At 36.7% G+C, this 12,663-nt stretch overlaps 1 protein-coding gene across 9 annotated transcripts in view; it reads left to right on the top strand.

The window, feature by feature from the left end:
- The window catches only part of TUT4 (terminal uridylyl transferase 4), a 125,198-nt gene extending 119,533 nt beyond the window's left edge, over positions 1-5,665 (top strand). For 6 of the 9 annotated variants that reach the window (XM_081816933.1, XM_081816938.1, XM_081816932.1 and 3 more), the window contains 2 exons: positions 3,402-3,560; positions 5,027-5,665. In XM_081816933.1, the coding sequence (XP_081673059.1) occupies positions 3,402-3,560; positions 5,027-5,115 (248 nt within the window). In that variant the 3' untranslated portion in view covers positions 5,116-5,665. Of the gene's footprint in view, positions 1-3,401; positions 3,561-4,937 lie in introns of all 9 variants that reach the window. The other 3 variants (XM_081816937.1, XM_081816936.1, XM_081816935.1) reach the window with 1 other exon arrangement.
- Positions 5,666-12,663: the final 6,998 nt, after the last annotated feature.

The following is a 12,663-nucleotide window of genomic DNA, read 5'->3' as shown; positions in this document are numbered from 1 at the left end:
TGGATCAAATTTCTGTATAAACTTGTTTGTATTTCTTAAAAAAAAACCACACACAAACAAGACTGTTTCCATACCCAGTATCCTCTAACACCCAGTCCTTATTCATTTTTACCTGTTTTTCTAAAATTGTTGATCTTTTTTTGAATCAGAATTCAAACAAAGCCCCATACATTATATGCGGTTGTTATATCTCTTAAGCCTCCTTTAATTTATAACAGTTTCCCCTCATTATTTTTCTCCCATATAAACTGTTTATTAAAGAAACTATAGAACTCCTACATTCTAGTGTTGGCTGAATTTTATTTTTGTGACATTGTTTGAAATGTACCTCTATGCCCATATTTTCTGTAAATTGTTAGTTAGGTCCAGAGTCTGGATTAGATTCAGGTTATTTTTTTTAGTAAGAATTTTACTTTTTGGTTGGTGCTATATGGTTCCTGTTCCTTTATTTCAAAAAGAACTTTCTGTTATCTTTTAGTGACCTAAGATTGATCAATGAGTTGGATATCCATTATACAGTTCATTAATTTTTACATAATAATCGTAGCTGTTGATAATTATTGCTGATAACCATTAGTTCACTAAGGGTTGTAAAATGATTTTCTATTCACTATTTGTGATTCTTCTATAAAGAACTTTTCCTTATTAACTACTTGATTATCCTGAAATATAGTATGTATAGGAAAAGTAGACTGAGCTTGACTCTTTTCCCTTTATCAGTTTTCAAAAAAATTTTAGTACTTTTTTTTTTTAAATTTTTGTTTTTTTATTAGAGAGAGAGAGCACAAGAGTGGGTAGGGTCAGAGGGAGGAGCAGACTGCCTGCTGAGCAACGAGCCCAATGCGGGACTCGATCCCTGGACTCCGGGATCATGACCTGAGCCGAAGGCAGTCGCTCAACCAACTGAGCCACCCAGGCACCCAATTTAGTACTTTTTTTTTTTTTTTTTTTTTTTTATTTGCGAGAGAGAGAATGAGAGACAGAGAGCATGAGAGGGAGGAGGGTCAGAGGGAGAAGCAGACTCCCTGCTGAGCAGGGAGCCTGATGTGGGACTCGATCCCGGGACTCCAGGATCATGACCTGAGCCGAAGGCAGTCGCTTAACCAACTGAGCCACCCAGGCGCCCCAATTTAGTACTTTTTAAACAAAAATAGGCTATTGCTTTAGAGCACCATGATGGAGGAGGTATCTCTGAACTCTTCTGAAACAATATAGATAATGTATTGTGCTGAGCAGAAATGCCAGAATGTGGGAACTCATTTAGATTTCCAAGGTCAAAGGATATATGGCATACATGGCTGTTCTAACGTGATCTCTGCTTCTGTCATTCAACAAATGTTTATTGTATATATGCCATGACATGTACTATGATCGTTACTGAGTTATATAATCATGAACACAGACCCAGTGTCTTGCCCTTCGGTGTAGTGGCTCAGTTTTCACAGTTTTAGTCTTCCTGTACCACCACTAGTTGATCTCTTTCAGCCTTAATGAACTAATTAACATCCCACATACCATACTGTCTCTTATCCCTAATTGTTTACTTAATTTGTTCATCTGCCTGGAAAGTCCTCTCCCTTATATCTCTCTTGCCTACTCTCACCTTTTGCTTTGCTCCAAAACTTGGCTAACTCACCCATTTTTAAATTTAGCTTACTTTCTGTAGGATGCCCATAACTCTTAATGATTCTGTCCTCCAGTTGTGTTAGCAATCCTTTCTCTCCTCCATGTTTGTATTATGAAAATATTTGTTTGTGAAAAATGGCCAAGGGAGATTGGAATATATTCTAAGAAATACCCTTTTATGTCAAACATCATTTCTCAATTGATCTGGACCTCAATATGTATACCCAGTCTCATTTAAAGAAAAAAATATACCCTGTAGTATAGCTTCAGCTCTTAGTTGTAACTTGATTTTACGAACTTTCAGTGAACCAGCTGCTTTGTTTTTCTGGTTACCTCCTGAGAAAACTGAGCTTGTTAAGAATGTGGCTAGTATGGGTTTTAAGTTTTCTTGCTGTGTACTCCTCCCTGTCTGGTACCTCCTAATTTGCATTCCTGCTAGGAAGTTTAGTGAATGAGGACAGTGTCTTTCAGATTATTTCCTGCCACATTATGATCCTGAATGAGAAAAACCACCAAAAATGATCCAAAGATTTAGTAAGTACTTTGAAAAGATGTAATTTGAGCGGCGCCTGGGTGGCTCAGTTGTAAAGCGTCTGCCTTCGGCTCAGGACATGATCTCAGGGTCCTGGGATCGAGCCCCACATCGGGCTCCCTGCTCGGTGGGAAGCCTGCTTCTCCCTGTCCTACTCCCCCTGTTTGTGCTCCTGCTCTATCTCTCTCTCTCTCTCTCTCTCTCTCTCTGTGTCAAATAAATAAATAAATAAATAAATCTTAAAAAGATGTACTTTGAAAGATGTACTTACAGATACATCTTTTTTTTTTCAAATTTCCCATTGTTTTTTTTTCTTTTTTATTATGTTAATCACCATACATTACATCATTAGTTTTTGATGTAGTGTTCCATGATTACAGATACATATTAAAGGGAAGTAGATTGTGGGGTGGTTTGCCATAGAAAGAATAGCACTCATATTTTTTTGAGTTCCTACTTATATACCAGAACTTGTGTAAGCCACATTACTTTTTATTATCTAATTTAATCCTCACAATAGCCTGAGGTACATAATTGAATCTTAGTAATTTTTGAAACTGGGATTTGAATATCAACCTGGTTGGCTCCAAAGCCCAAGTTCTCAACCATTACACCAAGTGCTTTAGCTTCTAATAGAATCACCTTCGAGGCCATGATAGAGTTGTTTCTAAGATAGTTGGCATTGTCTTTAGGATAAAATGTAAGTTCCTTAATGATGTACTATAGTTCTTTGAAATGTAAATCCTACCTTACCTGTCCAGACTTTTTCCTTATCACTACCTACCTTACTCCTTTCTCTGTATTGCTGATTGTTTGCAGCTTCCCAAACTTGCTGTGCTTTCCTGTTTCTGGCTGTTGTACATGCTATTCCTTCTGTCTAAAATGTGCCTTCTTTGCCCCATTTTGCCTAACGTGTTCCTTGTGCTTTAAAATTCAATTTAGTTAATCATCTTAGGAAGACCATCTCTATCTTTGAATCAAATGTGTTAGCGCCTTCTTTAGAACACCTTCCACCCGTATAGCAGTGACCACATATTGTATGTCGTCTTATTGTGTGTCTCTTTTATGAATAATTTGAGCACATTTACAGTGTTTGATTCTTTAAAAAAATTTAGTATCCTCTGCATTTAGCATTGTTCTTGTTCAGTGGTAGGTACTCAATAAATTTTTGTGGAATGAAGGAATATTTAAATGAACAAACTGATGTTTTAAAGTATGTCTTTCCTGTCTTGTTGAAATGCAGAGCCAGGCTTTCCAGGACTAAATCCTCCAATTCCTTGGGAACATGCACCACGTCCCCATTTCCCTCTTGTCCCAGCTTCGTGGCCTTATGGTTTGCATCAAAACTTCATGCATCAGGGAAATGCCAGATTTCAGCCCAACAAACCATTCTATACTCAAGGTACCGTTGCTTACAAATTCATTAACCGGCTGGGTGGGTTTAGTTCTGGGACAAGGAAGCTATGTGAAGGCCAGGAACAAGGAGTGAAATTTTATGCATTCGATAAACATTTATTGAGAGAGCATATTGTGTGTCACACTGTGCTAGGTGCTTGTTGTTCAAGCAAGAATTAAGTAAAACCTGTATACCTAATGCACATTTTATTAGGAGAGCCAGACATGTAAAATAAACAAGGATAGGAGCTTAGAGGGAATCAGTTAATGTTATCCTCGCAGAGATATAATAGAGATAGGGACACCAAGGATCAATTCACACAAGATTTTGACATTTGAACTAGATTGTGAAAGAGATACAGGATTTTTTTTTCCCTAGAGATTTTTTAGAGATTACAGGTGAAGAGAGTTCTTAGCTGAGGGAATAATATATGCAAAGTCAATGATATTTGTCTGGCATAAGGAGAAAAAAGAAAATAATAGGGCTAGAGTATAAAGTAAATGGGAAAGATGTGTAGGTGATGAGGTTAGAGAAGGTAGGCTGAGGCCATATTACGTAGAAGTTTTTGGGACTCAGTTTAGTAAATAGTGGAGATCTAATAGAAGTTTTGAATTGAGTAGTGACATAGTCAGATTCGTTCTGTTGAACTAAGACTTGAATGACATTAGAATTCGTTATATTTTGTTGGTGCTGATGTACCAATAATGGCTTTGATCTAAGTAATGAATATTACAAACTAAGGAATACTTGTAGCATTTTATCTAGCCTGCTTGCCTCAAAGGTATTTTAGTTCTAATAGGGAAAGTCTGAGTCTGGCCCTCAGCTCTTAGTTAACCTAGGAATTAAAAAACTAGAGTCAAAGTTATTACACTTAAACTAGGAGTTCAAGAAATTAAAGAAAGGCACTCAGTAAATGTTGACTGAATGAAATGATAACTTTAAGGGGAAGTCCCTGGTACAGGTTTCAGACTTGATTCCATTTAAGCGTTCCTAAACTATCCCATGTACTGCTGGGACATCCCTGTACTGTAGAGTGGCAGAACATTGAGTATGGTGGGCTTATTCTTAGTAAAGAACTGGGGTTGAGGAAAGTTACTTTTGGTCATACAAACCCTTTTAGGGCTCGGTGGGGTTGTGGGGGGAGTCGGAAGTTCTTCCCTGGTGAATTTGTTCCCCTTGTTTCCTCCCCTTCACTTCTCTTTTCTTTCACATACCTACATTTCCCTTCTGTCCTCCTCCTTCCCCTGCTAAATGTTTTGACATGCTTTATCTCCTCTTTACTGTATAAATAGAAAAAAAGAACTAGCTACAAGTTAAATTCTAAGGGTTGTCAGTTAAATAGGCACAAGCCTTTCAGTTTCCTGTCTGTGTTGTGTCCAACAGACAGATGTGCCACCCGTCGGTGTAGAGAGCGTTGTCCCCACCCACCAAGAGGAAACGTGTCGGAGTAATGCGAGTCCATTTTCTTTCAGCTGGTCTACCGATGCACAGCAACCAGCCAATCCTGCTGTCTCAAGGGTATCCGTACCTCAATGTCAGTTACATTCAGCAGAAAAAGTGACATTTAATGGAAAGCAAAACAAATCAGGTCCTGATTTAAAATTTTAACACGTTTAGATAGCTTATTTAAATTCTAAGACTGTTTTTAAAGACTGTATTATTTGTATATAAATATGAACTATAGTTTTTACTAGTATCACCAAATTGAGTGATACAAATTTCATCTATTTTATTACCCTATTTTTAAGGGAATTTTATGTTTTGTTTAATCTTGATGAATTGTATAAAGAGAGAATTTAAAAATTACATTCTTTATTTTCTATTAGCTGTATTCATACTTTGGTTGCTTCAGACTTTATATATATTGTTCTTAAGAATTAGGAAAAACTTTCATGTGTTTTAAATTTGTCACTTCTATTCTTTACAGAACCTTGTAGTGCCAAAAACTTTTTAAAAGGTAAAAAAAAAAAAAATAAAACTACAACGTGAAGATTCAGAATTTTTTTCTTTTACATTCTTGTATATTGAAAATACTCAAACTTGAACAGAAAGTTGTTTTTGTCTGTATTTGAAGTAATTCTATTTTAAGTTAATAAATCTTTTTGACAAGAGTCAAATTTGGTTAATTCACATGGTTGTTAGATCATGGAAATATAATGTAACAATTAGGACATTTGTTTTACTCTCCATGAATAGAGTATTCTAAATTACAGACTTAGTTTTAGAGATCAAGGATCTTTTTTTTGGTCTTTTATTTTACTGGATCTTCACAACACCCAATGAAGTTGACAGAAACATATGCTATCTCCATTCTATCATTGAGAAAACTGAGGTGCAAAATAATAAAGTGAAATCCAAGGTAGCACACTTTTATGTTGGAAAGAGAATTGAAACAGATCTTTTGAAGGAGAGTTTTTAAACACTGAGACTGATACTGGCAATTAGAGTGGAGGGAAGATATTTCTTATTTACTGAGGTACCAATATGTGCCAGGCTGTCCATTTTGAATTCTTTTACTACCCAAAATGCACTCCTGCCAGGATGGTTTTTACCAATAATCACTGATTATAGTTGAAATTAAAACTTGTGTTGTTGGTGGTATTTTGGTACATTGAGGTTGAGGTCATTTTGTCTAAAATCCCCAGTTATATATTTGCCAGGGATTTTGGACTAAATGATCCTATAGATTTGGAAATCTGCAGAATAAGTAAATACAAATGTATTTCAAGGGCAGTGTATTATCTTTGTTCTGCTTTCTCAGATATGCATTACTTAAATAGGAGACTACCTGGGCTTTTGCCATATTTTCCAGCTTGGAAGATGCTTGAAATCTATTGCGGGAGGTTGAGGGCTTTCCTGCCATATTTGCAGTCCTGAAAAGATATTTATTAAATGTTAAGATCAGGTGTATTTACTGTTAGTTTTTCGTATTAAAACTTCATTATTTCTCAGAATCCTACTAGATGATGGAGTTCACTCATTTGTTTTTTTAAGGAGATAGCTGGCCCAGTGTATATTTTTGTGTTAAAATATAGGCATACCTCGGAAGTCTTGCAGGTTAGGTCCTAGATCACTGCAATAAAGTATCACAATAAAGTGAGTCACATGCCTTTTTTGATTTTCCCAGTGCATATTGAAGTTATGTTTATACTGTAGTTGATTAAGTGTGCAAGAATATACATCTTAAGTAAAACATTACTTTTATTGCTAAAAAAATGCTAACCATCAGCTGAGCTTCAGTGAGTTGTAGTCTTTTTGCTGGTGGAGGGTCTTGACTTGATGTAGATGAGTGCTGACTGATGAGGGTGGCGGTTGCTGAAGGTTGGGGTGGTTGTGGCAATTTCTTAAAATAAGACAGTGAAGTTTGCCACATTGATTGACTTTTCCTTTCACTTGAACACTTAGGGCCATTGTAGGGTCATAAATTAGCCTAATTTCAGTATTGTGTCTCAGGGAATAGGGAAGTCCAAGGAGAGGGAGACAAGGTAATGGCCAGTCAGTAGAGCAGTCAGAATACACACATTTATTAAGTTTGCTGTCTTATATGGGCATGGTTTGTGGCACCCCAAACCACGGCACAGATCACTGTGACAAATATAATAATAAAAAAGTTTGAAATACTGCGAGAATTATCAAAATGTGATAGACACAAAGTTGTCAAATGCCATTAGACAAAAGGTACCAGTATACTTGCTCGATGCAGGGTTGTCATAAACCTTCAATTTATTAATGAGTTTTGGTTTGTTTTTTTCATCTGTGAAGGTGCAATAAAGTGAAGTGCAGGAGAACAAGGAATGCTAGTATGACTTGGAGCATTCAGGATTTTTTTAAAAAGTTAGTTTTCATATATTTAGTCTTGGAGAACAGATGATGAGGTGTACAAGATGTTCATTTTGCTGTTCTTTTGTCTATATTTGAAATTTTTATTGGAAAAAAATCTCCAATAAGAGACTGCCCCCAGCTCAGCCTTACTTTCTAAAGGAAGGCATTTTACCACCTGGCAAAAGGTACTTTTGGGGCAAAAGTAACCTAGGTTTTAATTATATGACAGTGTTCTACATAGTAACTTTCAGCATCTCACTTGTCCCTCCTTCAGCAATTACCAGTGCTCAATAAATGGCAAAACTGTACCAAGTGGAAAAATAGAATACTCTTAGTTTATAATTTATACAGTAGTATCTCAGTTTTAGAAGTTTGCAAACTTCTCATAGTTTTTGATTTTGAATTCAGATTCATTGTAGAGCAATTGAAGTGCCCAAATTATCAATTTTACAGAGTACACACACGACATTTAAGATCATATTGTTTTGAAATGTTTTGTATAATGTTTAATGACATGGAGAGATTAATATTTTCATTGTCATTAAAGATTATTCAAAAGTATGAATATTAATAATGTACCATTTATTTTAGTCCCCTACAGATGGGACATTTCTGCTTTTTTCCTCCTATATAAAAAATATGTAAAGTGATGGGATAAAGCTATTTTTGTGTATATAATTCTAGTACGGTGAATTTATATATTTATATATGGGATTATTAGGTTAAAGGATACAAGTTCTAAGGTTCCTGCTATATATTACTAAATTGCCCTCCAGGAAAGTGGTTACCATTTTGTGGTTCCAACAAACAATATATAAAATGTGTTGGTAAGCTTATAAAATAGCTTTAAAGTCCAAACAATTCATTTTTTTCCCTTGTAAAGGATAATTTAAATGTGTTTAAGAAAGGAACATTAAAGAACAAAGTATAAAAACCACCCAAAAGTCCATCATCAACCAGAAATAAATACTATTAAGAGCTGATGAACTTCATTCATTCCACCTCTCTCTTTTATTTATTTAAGTAATCTTTACACCCAACGTGGGGTTCAAACTCATGACTGAGATCAAGAGCCACACGCTCTTCCAACTGAGCCAGCCAGGCGTCTCTCTCCACCCCCAGCTATCTTTCTTAAACATATACATACCTACAAAGAGTTTTACAAAAGTGGGCTCATATGCTATATTTACTAAATATAGCAAATTAATTTTACTTGGATCTAACAAAAGAAAAAATGTGGAAGAAATGCTCAACTTTAAAAAAAGCTTTTTCTATGGTAATTCTAAAAGATTCCTCTTAAAATTAAGGACAATTACAGAAAACATTAAAGAGGCTAGAGTTATTTTTTCCTAGTTCTCACGTATGTTTTAATTAGAAACCATGTATGACTCCTGTTATGAAAAATGAAATCAGCACACTTAACAGTTCCTCTACTTCTTGGTTATATTACTTCTTACATAGACAATGTTCACATATAAGTTGAGCCCTAAAATTATTTCCCATTATTTAGTCTTTAAAATGTTTGGTACAACTCCTTTTACTGCTTTTTTCGAAGTCCTTAATTTGATCTCTTGTTGGATAACTTCATTATCAGGCAGTTTTTTCCCAAGTGAATAGAATGCCTATTGTCTTTACATTTTAAAGAAAACAGCTTTGCCTAGGTATGAAATTCCTGTCACTCTTTATTTTCTGCAGACCTCTAGAGCCTTTTGCTTCACTGCCTTATGAAGTTTGCTATGAGACCAGCCTGATTTTTCCCCCCCTCATTATATAGGACTTGATTTCTCTGCTTAGATGTCCCTATAATCCTTTATGTCTTAAATTCATCAGGATATTTCTTGATTACTCTTTATTATTTCAAGAAAATTTTCTTGTATCTGGACATTTAATGTACTCAATTCTCTTCATCAGGAATGTGAATTATGCATATTTAGGATTTCAATTGTTTTATCTTTGTAGCTTTTAAGTTTATTATTTTCCATTTTTATTTCCTCCAGCCTATTTTCTCTATGCTTTATGTTTATTTTATACTCTATAGTATCTAATAAGGCTTTTATTTTTCAATTTTTCAAATCATTTTCTACTAAGCTTGTTTCCCATCTCTTATCTTTTTTTTTTATTTTTTATTTTTTTTAAAGATTTTATTTATTTATTTGAGAGAGAGAGAATGAGAGAGAACACATGAGAGGGGATAGGGTCAGAGGGCAAAGCAGACTCCCTGCCGAGCAGGGAGCCCGATGCGGGACTCGATCCAGGGACTCCAGGATCATGACCTGAGCCGAAGGCAGTCACTTAACCAACTGAGCCACCCAGGCGCCCCCATCTCTTACCTTTTAATACCATCTTTGAACTTGTATACTTTGCATTTTGGGGGTTTTTTGGGTTTTTTTTTTTGAAGATTTTTTATTTATTTATTTGACAGAGAGAGAGACACAGAGAGAGCAGGAACACAAGCGGGGGGAGTGGGAGAGGGAGAAGCAGGCTTCCCGCGGAGCAGGGAGCCCGATGTGGGACTCGATCCCAGGACCCTGGGATCATGACCTGAGCCGAAGGCAGACGCTTAACGACTGAGCCACCCAGGCGCCCCATTTTTTGGTTTTTTTAAAAAAGATTTTTATTTATTTGACAGAGAGAACATAGCTGGGGAGTGGTAGAGGGAGAAGCAGACTTCCCGCCTAGTAGAGAACCCGATGTGGGGCTCGATCCCAGGACTCTGGGATCATGACCTGAGCTGAAGGCAGACGCTTAACGACGACTGAGCCACCTAGGCGCCCCTGATCATTCTTTTCTGACTAATGCTTATTTAACCTTAGGTCATACACAGGTCAATCTATATAATGGAAATAACAGAAAGGGGCTAGGGGAATGAGCTTTAAATTTAAAAGCTGGGTTGTTGGGGCGCCTGGGTGGCTCAGTCGGTTAAGCGTCTGCCTTTGGCTCAGGTCATGATCCCAGGGTTCTGGGATCAAGTCCCGCATCTGGCTCTCTGCTCAGCAGGGAGTCTGCTTCTCCCACTCCCTCTGATCTCACTTTCGCTCCTTCTCAAATAAATAAAATCTTAAAAAAAAAAAAAGTTGGGTTGTTATACTGGAAGACTTTCGCCAAATTAATTGTGGGTAGTGAAATAAATTTAGTGGTTTACATCCAATATTAAAAACATACTAGGGCGCCTGGGTGGCTCAGATGGTTAAGCATCTGCCTTCAGCTCAGGTCATGATCCTGGAGTCCCGGGGTCGAGTCCCGCATCGGGCTCCCTGCTCAGCAGGGAGTCTGCTTCTCCCTCTGACCCTCCTCCCTCTCCTGATCTCTGTCTCTCATTCTCTCTCTCTCAAATAAATAAATAAAATCTTTAAAAAAAAAAAAACTAAAAAAAATACAGGAAATATTTTGCATAAGGAATTTTTTTTTCCTGAAATTTGTTTCAACAGTTATAGAATATATGTTACAGAGGTAAAATATAAAATGCTCCTTAATATTGGCTAGTCAAAGTTACAAAGCTATAGTTCTAGAGCCTCATCTAGTTAGGCTAGCATATAGATGACAGAAATCGCCCTCAGCAAAATTTGTCCTTAAGCTCCATCTCCTCTGCAGTTCTGTAATTTACTACACCAATCTCTAGAGAGATGTTCAACATATCCCACTCAAAAACTCTTAGCTCTTTGAAATAGTGAAAGAATAGGAACAACCTGCTTCCTGCAATAGGTTGGCTGTGTTACTAGAAATTTGGTTCAGATTTCACCATATACCTGAATAAGTACGCATTAAGTTGATAGTTTGGGGAGGCTTATTTCTGTTATTAAAAGTTGTTCAGGTTTTTGGGGGGCAGGTTTTGAATTTTTGAATCTTTTATTTTAAAGTGAATATTTTAACAATAATACTGGATGATAACTTGGTTGGTCTACAGGTCATTAAGCCAGAAGACATTTCTTTCCATCTAGATCACTTTGGTAAAGAAATAACTGCTAGGTCTCAATAACAAATATAGAGGTGCTTATATTTAATTCTTAAAGGCAGTCCTATATATAGTTGTATAATGGATAACAATAGCTCTTATGGTCAACTTTTATTAGCTCAAGTATTATCAGGAATCACTGAAGAACATGAAATCTCAAATATCTCAAAATGCTTTAATATTGCAAAAGTCCTTCAGTTCAATAGCAAGCAAAAGAATAATTATCATATGACCAGATATAACTTCCCAAGAAACTGGATCCTATGAGGCAGTTGGTCTCCATAATTCTTGCTGAGTCCAGAGCTGCAGGAAGTCAAATCACTCCCCCTCCCCCATTCCTTTTTTTCACTTTTCCGTTTTTAGAGGAGGAAAGGTTAAGTACTGGTAGACTGAACTCTTCTAGCAAAGATCCCAGCACCCTCTTGATTATCAGTGCCCACGGACACTCTGCATTTCTTATTTTGCTTCTGAATCCTCAGACCCTTAGCTTCTTTGCCATACTGTCTCCTTTCTGAGTGGTTCATTTTCAGTTGGTTGATTGCAGTGCTTCCTCTCACCAGTGTTGAGTGTTGCCAATGATTCTGTTGTTGGCTTTTCTTACATAAACACTTCCTGGGCAATCCCATATAATTCTGCATATTCCACAGTTACCTGAATGTTGTCAGTTCAGGGTTAGATCACTATGTTCAACTCCAGTTCCTAACAACCTGGGCTTTATCTAGTTATACCATGGCAGCCTCTAATTACACTTCAGGATAAATTGAATGCATCACTTTTTACTACCAACACAACTTTGACCACATGCCCCTGTAAAGCCTGGCCTGTTCCTGCTGTATTTTGTAGCTCTATGAATGAATGGCACTATTTTCCAGCAATTCAGGTCAAAACCCCGAGTGGTATTAGATACTTTTCTCTTCTTTTCAATCTTGTTGCCCTACTGCTACCGACTATACTTGGATAATGTCAGTGCTTACAAGATAAAGGCTGCGCACCATAACCTAGAATTCAAGGCTCCTGGGGAAGAAGTAGTATTGTATAAGAATGTTGTATAAAAGGTATTAAGCTTCAGTTTCATTGTTGAACTGTTCAATGCAATTGGATTAAATGATCCAGAGAAGAAGTCTTACATTTGAATGCATTCTTTTCTTCTTACAAAGCTGCTGCTAACTCGTCAGTTTTCATGCTATTATTACTACATGGACGTGTTGGGGGAGGGGAAAAACAGAGGTAATAGGTTTTACTGACTTGATTTTTGAGTGTAATAGCAGCAGCACAGATCTCAGGATTCTCAGAACAGTTACCATCATGGAGCCAAACAACTGAACTACAGGAAAA

Source organism: Leptonychotes weddellii, chromosome 4, assembly GCF_054177405.1.
Source record: "Leptonychotes weddellii isolate Sample4059 chromosome 4, ASM5417740v2, whole genome shotgun sequence".
In the NCBI taxonomy this organism is placed as follows: domain Eukaryota; kingdom Metazoa; phylum Chordata; class Mammalia; order Carnivora; family Phocidae; genus Leptonychotes; species Leptonychotes weddellii.
The sequence above is the reverse complement of the archived record's forward strand: the minus strand, read 5'-3'. Positions and strand labels throughout refer to the sequence as shown.